This window comes from Lactuca virosa, chromosome 4 (genome assembly GCF_052849685.1).
Source record: "Lactuca virosa cultivar CGN04683 chromosome 4, Lactuca_virosa_CGN04683_v6, whole genome shotgun sequence".
Taxonomy (NCBI): Eukaryota; Viridiplantae; Streptophyta; class Magnoliopsida; order Asterales; family Asteraceae; genus Lactuca; species Lactuca virosa.
Genome location: NC_136429.1, coordinates 210703309 through 210717959, shown reverse-complemented (window position 1 = coordinate 210717959; position 14651 = coordinate 210703309). Strand labels below are relative to the sequence as shown.

At 38.4% G+C, this 14651-nt stretch overlaps 1 protein-coding gene across 1 annotated transcript; it reads left to right on the top strand.

The window, feature by feature from the left end:
- The first annotated feature begins 12371 nt into the window (after positions 1 to 12371).
- On the top strand, positions 12372 to 14376 carry LOC145105552 (uncharacterized). The gene is made up of 2 exons (XM_079042635.1): positions 12372 to 13112; positions 13249 to 14376. The coding sequence occupies exons 1-2, from the start codon at positions 12372 to 12374 to the stop codon at positions 14374 to 14376; spliced, it is 1869 nt and encodes a 622-aa protein (XP_078898761.1).
- The last annotated feature ends 275 nt before the right edge of the window (positions 14377 to 14651 follow it).

The following is a 14651-nucleotide window of genomic DNA, read 5'->3' as shown; positions in this document are numbered from 1 at the left end:
AACTTTCATGGAATGATTCCTACTAGGTCTCTCTATCATTTCTTGGTGTACACAAGTCATATATAATTAAGATTTGGTAAGATAGTTGACTGAGCAACCCTGCCCTAAATCCACAATCAAACAAGGAACAGGAAATGAGGCGGGATTACTCACCTTAAATCTACAAATCTTAATTATAGATGACCCTAATGTATACACTAAGCCATCATAGCTTGCCTGATAAGGTTCTCAGTTTTATATGAATGTTGTAATTTGGTTCGAATGAGAGAGTAATTTTAATTATAAATAAATTATTGGGGTTTGGAAGCGTACCACACTATAGCAGGGTTCTTTTATGTTTCCCCATTCTCTGGGGTCAAATTCCTCCTACTCCCCCGTCGTTCTTCTCTATTGGACAGTCCCTCTTGCAATGTCCTTTCTCACCACAGAGATGACATATTAGACTTGTTCCAACGTTGGTAGTTGAAGTGATGAATTTGACCGGAGTCCTTCAGAAACGGGCGGTGTGCCCCTTCATGTTGCATCTATTGCAATGCAGTACTCGGCAGACTCCATGATGATGGTAGCTGCACATGCTGCAGTGTGGGAGGTTTCCTAAGCATGGTGTGGTCGGTATTGGGATAGCAGGGCTGATGGGGGTATTGACTGCCCCAGCTTGTTGCCCTTTTGTAGGTCCTTGAGTTGAACAACTCCCTTTCTTGTTCTCGAACTTTCGTTTCAGAATATTAGGTTTGAGGTTCGGAGTGTCTTTATAAGTAGGCACTTGTTGCTGAAATTGATTATCACCACGATCGGGATTGCCGATCGCATTTCTACTAACATTTGTGTTGTTAGCATTAAGGTGAGCCATGACAACTGCTACGGCTGAGGTGACTGCAGCTTGAAACGTAGCTGCATCTATCTGAAGGATTGGTGTTTTATCGGAGGGTTGGTTACGTTTCTTCGTAGGCATGATTCTGTTACAAGATGAGAAAATGAGCTCGTGAGCGATTATGGTTGGCTTTAGATGTATTCCAATAATTTATCCTAATATAAATTTTTCGTTTCGTCATACTGATCTCAAAGATTCGACCTACATCCCTATGATGCAGTCCTGGTAAAAGAGTAGAATGAAGTTTCTAGAATGGTTACCAGACGAGTGTCATCCGAACGAAGTTATCTTTGGTTGGTGGATACTACAATTCAGTTTTCGAAAAGATTTTAAAGTAATTCATAATAGAGTCTACAATATATCGACTTATGAATTTGAGAAGTAATCACTCTTGATTGAGGTTTCGTGATCCGAATTATTGTTATTAGCCAATACAGGAAAAGACGATAAGTTCGAAACCTAATGTGAGTAATGTATTCATTAACTCACTAGGTTGCATTATTTATTAGTTATTATTGTGACGAAAAGACACTCAAACACTTCGCGTGTAACACGCGTGGTCCTCCTACGTTCTATGTTCTATTTTGGGTGATAATGATTTGTTCTCTCCTTATATTTATAGGGTGTCCTTCTCCTTCGTAGGTATATTGAACTTTTGTGCCGTCTTACTTCCGATTCTTACACCGATCTCCATTACTTCATAATGAAGAGTTCGAATCCCGGGGGTTCATGCGAATGCAAGTTTTTCGTTTTGTTATGCTGTTCTCGATGATTCGACCTACATCTTTGTTACGTTTCTATAGTACTATAAAAGCATTTAAGTTATTAAGACAGAGTATTGACGTTAACATTTTAAGTTGGTTCGGGTTTTTACGCGGAGGCATCTTTTACTATAAAGATTAAAAGATGAAACGATTGTAAGACATCAAGAATGAACATGAATTTGATATCTCATAACCAAAACACTTAGTTCGATAGGGATCTTGTAAGGAATTGGAATTAGAAGTTCAATATAAGTACGACTTGTAACAAAATAATGTGAAATTGAGTGGTTATTTTGCAAAATGTAAGAAGTAAATGTCGATTGTATAGGTGTATTAAGTACATAGAGTTTGAAAAACTTGACCTTAAACAGGTCTACAATACACCACAATTCTGGGAAAATCATCAACATTAAAATGACCTACCGAAAATGGATTTTCGCGGTCGAACTGAAAAAGCATGAAAAATAACTCTAAGACATCTTCGAAGACTTAGACTATAACCAAGAGAGTAAACAGAGGGCGAGTAGAGTATGATCTACTTCTTACTAGATCCGGCCATGGATTTGGCTAACTGACGTTCTTTTTCGAATATACGCCCATCTTGTACAACATGATGTTCTCGTAATCGTTGCACTTTGGCTTGCGAAGCCGCCAGTTCTCCCTGCAAGAAGTTGGTACGATCCCTTGTTGCGTTATGATTGTCTTCCAGGTTGCGAAGACGAACAACATCGACACCAGTGGTAGCCTCAATCTGTACCACTCGGTTGATGATAGCTCTTCCATGTTCCCTGTTGTGAGAAACGCGACGAACCAGCACGGGAGGTGCTCTATCCGCTGAACCTCCGACTTCTAGATTGTAGAAGCTTCGGTCTCCTTGGTAGGGGAAATTTTGACCTTGTTCATGACTCCACTGGTCTAGGTTTATGGCCCACAGAGGCATCGGGCCTTGAAAGTTCTGATGAGGGTTAGGGTCCTGAGTAACTGGAGGAGGATTTTAAGCTTCTGATCTGGAATCGTCGTCTTCGAGAAAGTCTTCAGCAAAATCATCGTCTAGAGGAATTGCAGGCTCATCTTCTGGTTCGGCACTGAGCCAACCAGCATTCCCTTGATTAGGAAAGTACGGATCTCCGGGAGAATGGAATCCAGCCATTGTTATCTAAGCGAGAATAGGGATATAAGAATTATCTAATATAATTAGTAACGGTAATTATTCATTAGTGTGACGCGTAAGATGTTTTAGTTTCTCTGGCTGATCACTTCTTGGAAATCTCTCCTTGTTTCTCCTTGTCTCCTCTACTGACTGCTATGATGGAGTGGTTACACCTATCTGGGTTTGTCGTGCGAGAATGGAAATGTCTAACGAATCTATGAGATTAAGGGTAACATTATGGGGCGATCCTTAGTGGGTCCTCCTATAACCGCGCAATGTATATAAGTTCTATATAATTTAAGATTAAATAGACCTTCGAATAAGTGATACTACTCCAAAACCACAACCAAACAAGGAACAGGTAGTGAAGCATAGATCACAAATTCTAAGTCTATAAAATCTCAATTATATAAAACCTTGGAAGTATACACTCCGGAATCATAGACCTGCCAGTAAAGGTTTTTAGTTTTTATGGGTAAGATTTTATTTATTTGACGATTTCTAGATCTAACAAAATATCGAGGTTCACACGTTTATTTCAGTTCTTATAATACCATAAAATACTCCTATAGTATTTGTAAGTTTGATTCTAGTGTTTTCTTTGGTACGTTTTTGACTTGTTGCTCACTACGACCATTCCCCGACATACGTTGGTCATATCTCGAACAAATATAGTTGATCAGCCTATATTTATTCTCGATCTGATTACATACCCCGAGGCCTAATCGTAGCATCTCAACTTGCCTTAATACTTTTGTAAAATTTTGGCTATGATACTAGACCGATGCATGCATGTACTTATACTTTTATAAAACTAGCATTTTATTTTCTTAAAAGTATATAGTTTGTGAAAACGTTTTGTCAGAGGGTTTTAGTTCCTTTGCATTTATAGTTTGTATATCTTATGTGGTTCGATATACTTAGTTCACTATAAACAATGCTCTGATACCAATCTGTCACACCCCCAAACCAGAATGGCGGAAACATTCGGGGGCGGGTGACTTCACGTAGTATCATAACAGTTGAATATTTGTAAAGAAAGTAAACACAACCATCATAAATATAATTTAAAAGTTAAACTCTTGAATACAATACATGTCTCAAAATAAATTACAATATGATGATTTAATAAGTTTTAAGACTGACGTCTTAACGTCCCTTCCCCAAAAGTTGATGATTTACCTGTATTACTGAATCCCTGAGAAATACAAGTAGTTTTGAAAAAGTGTCAACAATTAAGTTGGTGAGTTCATAAGCGTTTTTGTATAAGAATAGTATCCTTTTCAGTGTAAAATAACAGAGTTTGTTCCTAGAAAATCCAATATTTTCCATGTATGTGTGGTAGTTTGAAAAAAATTCCAAAAGACTGAATGTATAAGTGTTTTCCATACTTGAATTAGTATAAGTAGATTTATATAAGTATATATATTCACTAAGGCGTTTAACAGCCCCGTAAACCGAGATGTATTAATACCCCATGTGAGTTTTTATAACCGTGCTATTGACCCAGACTGCCTGTAACAACGTTGTTCAGGCGTTGGAATGATATGACGTTTGTCACCCCAGACCTGCCGGTCTAACTGTAGCTAACAGTTTAAGTGCGGGATTGTCAGTCCCATATAGATCTATACACAAATATCACGCTCTCCGTATAAGAGATTATGGCTTATAAAACAGGACTTAATCTGCGAACTGAACGGTTCGATGAATTCAGATATCTCACAAAATTTGGTATCACAGGTTTACGTATGAAAAGTCCATTTTCCTTGTGAATATAAGTATTTCCTCTTTTGTTTATAGTATGTAAAAATATCATGAATATCTCGTAACTATACCTATTATAGTTTTAAAAAGGGTGTTCCGTTAGGATGAAAAACTTTGGTGTATTACCAACCTTCCATGAAAAGTAGTCTTTAACTTTAGTAGTTACGTTATTTTATGTATTTAACATTTATACATAAGATGTAGGTAAAACATTTGAACTTATAAGTATTTCAACGTAAGTTTTTCTTGTGTTTCACTTGTATTTCCCCCCTAAAACATAGAAAACACGTGAAAATAAGGGGGTATGAACTCACCTGATAAGTGGTGACTCGGGCAGTGTGTCGTTTCTAGGAATGATCTTTCTTGACGTAACCGCGGGTTTCTGGCGAAGAAACGAGCTTTACGCAGGCAGCACTTCGACTGGAAAGAATGTTTTTCTCGGGAACTCCGGGACTTCGAGCCTTCGTCGGGATCTGGACGCGTAACTGGGGCTTCGGGGTAGTCTCGGGATGCTAAACGCAGAGTAAAAGTGGCCAGAAGAAGAGAAATGAGCAGCCTAAACCCGAGACCTTCGTTTTCTATTTATAGGGTCATTTTCGGGACTCACGTCGTGAATTTTACATATTCACGTCGTGAGTTCAGTAGTCATCAGGTGCCTCATCGCAACTTGCGTCTTTCAGGCTCCAGAAGGCGTCAACACTGAGTTCACGTCGTGAACCTCTTTTTTCACGTCGTGAACTCTGACACAGTGTTGGGGTTCGTGCCCCGAACTTCAGAAATTCATAACTTTGTCATACGAACTCCGCCTTCGATGTTCCTTATATCGACGCGAAGGTGAGATTATGCTCTACAACTCTCGTTTAGACTTCGTCGGCTAATTTTGATTTTAAATTTTATTATATTTATTTTTAGTAGGTCGGGACAGGAAAACTCCGTCAAAAATCCATAACTTCTTCATCCGATGTCCGTTTTCATCTGTCTTTTTACCGTTGTACTACTATTGTCGAGATCTTCGATTCTCGTTTAGATTGTTTCGCCCAAAAGTCGCTCGATCTCTATTTCGAGTTTTTAGATGTCTACTGCTATATCCGAAACTTAGAAAAATCATAACTTCCCCATACGAAATCAGATTTTGACGTTCTTTTTATGTACGTTTATGGTTTAGTGATATCTACTACTTTCATTTAGATACCTAAGGCTAAAAGGTATTTTATTGGAATTTCGCGTTTTACGCTTAACAGTGTTTTACCGGTTTTGACGCGGATCTTTGATTTGTCATAACTTCTTCGTTATAACTCGGATTTGAGTGTTCTTTATATTTCTGAAAACCTTGACACGATATCTATCATTTTATGCAACCCAATTGAGATTTTTGAACAATTCATTTTTGACGCTATTTTTATTGATTCCAAAAATAGATTATAATACTTGACTTTAGGTCATTATATTGACTTTAAATATCGGGTTGTCACAGTTATGGCATTAAAACAGTGGATTGAGAAGACAAAAGCAATTTTTGAAATCTGCTCCTGTTTGGAGGGTAGCAAGGTTAAGTTCGTTGTTTGTATCTTTTCGGATAGAGCTTTAACATGGTGGAATGGCCATGTTAAGTCACTAACTCTAATAGTGGCTAACTCGATAAGCTGGGAGAACTTAAAAGCCATGATAATGCGGGAATACTGTCCGCGAGGGGAAATTTAGAAACTCGAGCAAGAGCTCTAGGGTCTTACAATGGTTGGTTCTGACATATCAACCTATACCAGTAGATTCTATGATTTGGCAATTCTTTGTCCGGATATGGTTGCTTTGGAGAGCAAAAAGATTGAGAGATATATTTGGGGTCTGTCACCCCAAATTCAGTCAAGTGTCTTAGCTTCAAGGCATGTTACCTTTGACAGTGCCAAAGAGCTGGCTCAATCTCTTATTGACCACGGAGCCCGTCAAAACTAAGTGGTTGCTGCACCAGAACAACCGAAGGGAAACAACAACAACAACAATAACAACAACAACAGCAAGAAGAAGGGTTGGAACAAGAGGAAGGGCAAGTCTTCACAGGAATCCTCAAAGAAGCAACAACTAGTTGCAGTCAATGTTGCTATTGTACTTGCTGCTGTTCCTGCTAACCCTGCACCAGCTAAGCCTTATGCTAGTAACCTCCCCAAGTGCAACAAGTGCAATTTTCACCATAACGGAAATAGTCGGGAAATACAGTGTCGTAACTGCAACAGAAAAGGGCATACTGCTTGATTCTGTAGGTTTTCACCTCAACCGCTTAACCAAGTACCTGCCGCTGGAGTAGGTCAAGCATGCTACCAATGTAGTGATGTGGGGCATTTCAAGAGAGATTGTCCAAAAGCTGGAAATGTCGGTGGAGTTGGGAGAATTCTAGCACTGGGTTATGAAGAAGCGGTGGCAGACCCTGCGGTGGTCACGGGTATGTTTCTTCTCAACAATACTTATGCATGCATTCTATTTGATTGTGGTGCTGAGAGGAGCTTTGTGAGCCACAACTTTAAACACCTACTAAATCAAAACTCCCAACCACTAAATGAAACTTTCACAGTCGAAATGGCTAACAGGAAATCCGAATCCACCAATGATATATACATAGGATGTACTCTTACCTTGAATAACTTTTCTTTCCCAATAAACCTTATGTCGGTCTCTATCAAAAGTTTTGACGTCATAATAGGTATGGATTAGTTGTGCTCTAACCATGCTGACATCCTATGTTATGAAAGAGCTATTCGCTTGAACTTGCCAACTAACGAAACTCTTATTATCTACGGCGACAAACCCAGAACGAACCTTCAGATCATTTCTTGCATCAAGGCACAGAAGTACCTTCGCAAGGAGTATTGTGCTTTCTTAGCTCACGTGGTAGACAAAAAGAAAGAAGTGAAAGACATCACGAGCATTCCTGAGGTCTGCAACTTTCCCGACGATCTTCCAAGAGTGCCTCCTGAACGACAAGTCGAATTCAGAATCGACTTAATCCCTGGAGGTACCTCTGTAGCCAAATCCCCCTATCGTCTTGCACCTTCTGAGATACAGGAATCATCCAGCCAGCTTAACGAACTGCTAAGACAAGGTTTCATAAGACCAAGCTTCTCACCTTGGGGAGCACCGGTTTTGTTCGTAAAAAGAACGATGGATCATTCCGCATGTGCATAGACTACCGCGAGCTGAATAAACTTACCATCAAGAATCGCTATCCTCTGCCTCGCATTGACAATCTGTTCGACCAACTTCAAGGTGCGAGCTTGTAACAATTAGCAAAATGTAGACCTTTGTAAGATAATCTATATTAATATTAATAATGAGTGTTGTATTATCTAAGGATTTAGAGAAAAGTTGTTGCAATTTAGATAATAACTTGATCTAAGATTTCGACTAATAACGGAGTCTATTTTTATAATAAATTATCTTGAACTAGAAACGGTTCCAAGGAAACAATTGAATAAAACTGTTTGTTCAAATTATTATATTCAAACATCATAGGCAAAAAAAATGGATTTCATGAATTTTTCTTGAACGTTTACGTTTGACGCCATCAACGGAATTATATACAACATTGAATATAATCAAACTTAGTCGTTTATGATCAAAGACGACGGAAAATAAATAACACCCTTATGAATCGTTCAAACATGGTATAAAAACGTAATACCAATATGTATTACGAATAATTAGATATACTAAGACGATTATAAGTGATCTATTCTCAATAAATACAAATATATAAATATATATATATGAACAATATATGTAAAAGTTATTTTATAGATTACCTATACTTAAATAAATGAATATAAATAAAATATATATAGTAAGGATATGAATGATAAGAATATAGGCTATTGTGGCACCTGAGAAAAATTGGAAGGGCTATACCTCTATCTCTCATATAGCTACAATATAAGATGCGTGTGGGCATAAAAAGGAATATAGCTTCCATGCTTCAGCAACTTATAAGTGAAAGGCACAAGTAATAGGTCCTAATCTAAGTAAATAAATAAATAAATAAATAATTATTATTATGATAATAATAAGAAAAGAGGGCTACATACAACTTGCGAGACAACTTGCAAATATGACGTCAAAGGAATTATACTACACATGCATAATCTAACCCATCTACACCCCATTTCGTTACCACCCTCTCTCACTCATAATTCTTTTATTCATTTAATATCTTTTTACCCAAACTAAATTACTTGGATCCTAACCAGGTAAATATTTGGAGATCAAAAACAGTTATGAGAAATCTTGAGAAAGATATCAAACATTTTACCTTCTACCTAAATTGTCACTCTCTTCCCCCTTTCCCCTATAAATGCCGACCTTTTCCCGCCTCATTTCTCCCTTACAAGCGCAACTAAATGTTCTCTATATTACACTCAATCTGACATACTTCCCAAAAGCATTCAAGTCTCAAACCTCGGTGGAACCGGAAACATCCCGACTTCCTCGAACTAAATACCGTCAAACCTCGGTGGAACCGGAAACATCCCAAAAGCATTCAAGTCCCAAAAGCATTCAAGTCTCAAAAGCATTCAACTCTTTTCTTGTATAATTGATGTGATTTTCAAGCCACATACTTCCCAAAAGCATTCAAGTCTCAAACCTCGGTGGAACCGGAAACATCCCGACTTCCTCGAACTAAATACCGTCACGCGACAAAAGTGAACGGCCCCATTTAAAATATTTTAAATCATTTCCAGGGGGAATACACACAACAAAACATGATACTTAAACTTATTTACACTTATTGGAGTTTATGTACATCTATGTTAATTCAAGTCTATGTTTCATCTTATACCGACAATATACACTTGCAGTTATATTCTTAAAAATATCACGACCATGTTATAAATAAATTCCATGTCAAAAATCTATATGAAATGATTTATAAAGTTATATTTTCATGGTTACGATATAAATAAATAGAAATTTACTATCATTATTTATATATGATAATGAACGGTAAAGGGAAGTATATTTGTTGATAATAATATGTACATTAATCCTTTAAATCAAGTTATTATATTTTCATGGGAAAAGCCATATTGAGTTATATTTAAAGATTAGCAAATTTTATGACACTATGTATCCAACCATTGACAATAGTAGAACGTTAATTATAATTGGGATTGTTGTGGGGATTTTCTTATTCATCAAAACTAAGAACACCAACTTAGTAAAGTCCTCTGTTATAACCGTTAATCCTTTGTGAGCGAAGAACGTTGTGTATAGATCTATACGGGTTAACACCCCCGTCTGTGTGGTTGATAGCTACAACATTCGTATGACGAGACAAATCAGACGATAACTTCTTGTTTTCTTTATCTTATTCTTTTATCACGACGTCGATGAAACGTCGTTGGGACAACAACCACCTTTTTGTGCTTCACAGAGGCTTGAACAAGTCATAGCTCGGTTATTTACTCCACAACATCCTAGATACATAAATACTAATACAAACTTCTACAAGGTTGTACTAGTAGTATTTTTGGGTTAAACATTTTTTTTTTTTTGCAAATACTCCAAATTTTATCTGTTTATTTTATATAAATTTCACGGAGTCAAAACCTGTGGAACTCACCAACAAATTTTGTTGACGTATTTTAAATGTGTATTCTCAGGTAACTAAGAAGTTGGAGGTAAATCATCGGTTTCAAGGAGATCGTAGTTTCCTTTATTATTATTAATTTGGTCTTTTTTTTAATGTTTCGTATTTGAATAATTACTATATTGTAATAATGTTTACAAAACCAAAGTTCGTAATATATTAATTTATGAATGTTCAATATATGTGGTTGACTGTGGTTCCAATTGTAAACGTCGCAACCCCGGCTTTTCCGCTGTCGGTCGGGGTGTGACAGATTGGTATCAGAGCTAACGACTATAGAGAACTAAGTATTTTCCTAAAAATACAACTATTGTCTAGGACTTAGTCTAGTACGTATAGATATACTGCTATCCTACAAAAACTTAAAAATAGAGTTTTATTAAACATAAATTAATATTTATTTATCTTATAAAAAAAACTCATCTATGTGTGTAACGAATTATATATATATATATATATATATATATATATATATATATATATATATATAAAGATTGAAACACAAGAATTTAGATCAATTAATCAAATAGGTTTCATAATACATATGCTTTATCACAACTAGACCTAGCTTGCGCACCTAAGTTTTATTATGATCGAGCCTTGTGCATTATCCAACCTAAATGAAATAATTGATAAACTAAAAGCTTGGATTTTTAAGGAAGCTAAAACCAGTCAATAGACACGAATAATTGATAGAACCAAATAAATAATTATAAATTTTTTTTATATTTATCGATGTACTTTGGATTCTAATATTTTCTTTAAAATCCATTCTAGATGGACGAACTATGGATGTTGGTTCAACCCCCAGCAAACGAACCCGTGCTTACCGTAATCCCTGGAGATCCATACTATCCCGAGCTCCCTGTAGCATACAACCCTATCCCACCAGTCGAGGAGGCACCGATACAACCGGAGGAGATTGAGATCGAAGAAAATCCTGAGGAGGACATGGAAGACGATCCCGAGGAAGAAGATCCTGAGGAGGACATGGAAGAGGATCTCGAGGAAGAAGATCCTGAGGATGACATGGAAGAGGAAGATGATGATGAAGTGATAATGATAACTGAATCAGAATCATCTGTCACACCTCCAACCACCCCAATTCACTCTTTCACTACAGCTCCAAGTCGATGTCCTAGGAAAACAGCCAGGATGTCAATCCCAGATCGAAGACCCACAACGCTGAGGCAAAGCAAGAGGTTTTCCTACACCCAAAAGAGGGTAGATCGACCTGCCTGGGAAAGCAACAAGGTGAACAAGTGGATATCCGAATGGAAGGCCGCGAGAACTTTCGAGAAAGGTTAAGCGTCAGGAACGACACCTCCATCTCCCATGGACATTGATGACTTGTCTCTCCTATTCGAAGAAAATACCCGCTTGCATGGACAAGCCTGACACATCAGTGATGAACTAAGCACCATACAGGGACAGGTAGCACGAACCAGAGGAGGAATGACTCGTATGGGGAGACAACAAGAACAACAACAGATTGAGTTGGATAACCTCCACCAACGAATGAACTATCACCATAGCAACTGGATGAACTGCAATTCACGGATGATTGCTATGGAGAATCAAAACGATATTGCTCTCTCTCTGGCACATGGAATAGAAGAAAGGCATGTAGCACTCAAAGAAATTCATGAAACACTTGAAGAAAGGCATGTAGCACTCGAAGAAAACCATGAAACACTCGAAGAAAGGCACGCAACTCTCGCAGCAGACCATGCAGAACTGGTTGCAAAGCACACCGAGTTGTCCAATGTGGTGGCTCAATGGATGAATTTCTGGTGATAAGAAGTATCGGGTTGTGGCATGGCAAGTTGTTAAACTTGCAAATTTTGATATAACTCTTCGGATATGTTAGGTCTTATGAGTATACGTTAGTTTTGTTTGTTTCGCCTGTAATATAGCAAGAGTTAGGGCTTTTGTACCCCTAAAACTTAGGTCTTTACATTTTGTACAAGTAAAGACCGATGTAAACGGATACTAATGCTTAAAATGAAATATATGATGTATTTAGTTTCAAAACCTTGTCGAACTATCATATGAACCATTTTGTAAACAACAATTGCAAAAAATAAATAAATAAATAAATAAATCAAACAGAAATAATTTTTCCAAAATAAATTCCTAAAGTGGCTAACACTAACATCGCAAACTTACTGACTATTATAGGACGACAATATGCCTCCAAGAAAGAGCACTCGTTTAAACCCAGGTGTACCAACTCCACAAGCAACAGCACAACCGAGAGCTGGACGCCCCAGAAAAGGTCGAACAAGTCCAGTGGTGACCCCGGTAGGAGAAACACCATCTTCTAACACACCAATGCCTCCACCCCCTGAGTCAGGGCTTCCCCAAACCACTGCAGAATTGGAACAACTAATATCTGAACGCCTCTCAATCGCATTGGCAACTGCTAGGAATCTGGACTCTGGAAGGCCTATCGTGGAAGTGAATGGGCTCAGGAACAGACTCAGAAGCACTCTCAACTCAAATCCTGATGAACCTCAAAGGACTTGTTCATACAAGGACTTCATGAATTGCAAACCGAAGAACTTTTACGGAAATGAGGGAGTCATCGGTCTAACTCGTTGGATCGAAAATATAGAAGGAGTCTTCGAGATCTACTATTGCCCTGAGGGTAGCAAAGTGCGGTTTTCCGCATGTACCCTGATGGATGGAGCCTTAACTTGGTGGAACGATCACGTAAAAACTATAGGAGTTTCAATTGCAAACTCCATGTCTTGGGAGAACTTTAAGGCTCTGTTAATTGAAGAATATTGTCCACGAGATGAGGTGCAGATGTTAGAACACGAACTATGGAACTTGAAGATGAAAGGTGCTGAAGTCAAAGCATATACAACTAGGTTTAACGACCGTGCACTTCTCTGCCCAGGAATGGTGACCCCCGAAAGCAAGAAGGTCGAAGGCTACATTTGGGGCCTAACACCTCAAATTAAGGGGATGCTTCTTTCATCGAAACCTACAACCTATCTAAGTACTAAGCGTCTGGCATTTCAATTGACTAAGAATGAAATTGATCAAGGGACGATGATAGCTAAGGTTGAAACCCCCAAAAACTGGAAATAATCACCACAAACGCAAGTTCAGTGGAAGAAGCCAGGGTCAACAGAAGAAACAACAGATTGAAAAGGTGTACGCTGTGACTCCGGCCCCTATTCATACCCAACATAAGAGTTATGCTGGAAACAAACCACTATGCACCAAATGCAACCGACACCATGTTGGAGAATGTGTCCACTGTACTGCATGCAACAAGAAAGGGCATACTGCAAACTTTTGTCGAGGCACGACACTTGCTGCAGCAGTACAAGACAGGGGCAATAGATCAGGGTCAGGAGGAGGAGTAACTTGTTTCGAATGTGGAGATAAAGGTCATGTCAAGAGGAATTGCTCGAAACTGAAGAAAGTCGATGGCCAGGCTCGTGGTCGAGCTTTTGTGATTGGGAATAGGGATGCGATACAAGATCCCTTGGTGGTTACTGGTACGTTTATCATCAATAACTTATATGCTACGATTCTCTTTGACTCCGGTGCTGATAGAAGTTTTATAACCCCATCATTTAAACAACTATTAAATCACGAGTCTAGTAAATTAGATGTATCATATGAAGTAGAAGTAGCAAACGGTCAAGTTGAAAGCACCACCGAAATCCTACGTGATTGTATCCTAACTCTAAACGACCATACGTTTCCTGTTAATCTAATGCCAATGCCAATTGGGAGCTTCGACATTATTATCGGTATGGATTGGTTGTCTCCTCACCATGCCGAGATTTTATGTTTTGAAAAGGCAATACGTCTAACACTAAGTAACGGGGAGACCATGACGATCTACGGTGACAAGTCGGGTCAGAATTTAAAGCTTATTTCTTGCACCAAAGCTCAAAAATATCTATACAAGAAGTACTATGCCTTCTTGGCGCATGTAATAGATAAGAAAAGCAAAAAGAAAGAAATCAAAAACATACCACAAGTATGTGACTATTCCGACGTATTTCCAGAAGATCTTCATGGACTACCACCAAACCGCAGTGTCGAATTCAGAATCGACTTAATTCCAGGAGCAGCACCAGTAGCAAAATCCCCCTACAGATTGGCCCCTTCCGAGATGCAAGAACTTTCGAGTAAACTGCAGGAACTTCTTGATAAAGTTTTTCATTAGACCGAGCTTCTCGCCTTGGGGAGCACCGGTCATATTCGTCAAGAAGAAGGATGGGTCTTTCAGGATGTGCATCGACTATCGGGAGTTGAACAAATTAACAATCAAGAACCGTTATCCACTCCCCCGAATAGACGACCTGTTTGATCAACTTCAGGGATCCAATTACTATTCAAAGATAGATCTTAGATCTGGATATCATCAACTGAAGGTGGTAGAGGAGGATGTTCCGAAGACGGCATTTAGGACTCGATATGGACACTACGAGTTCCTAGTTA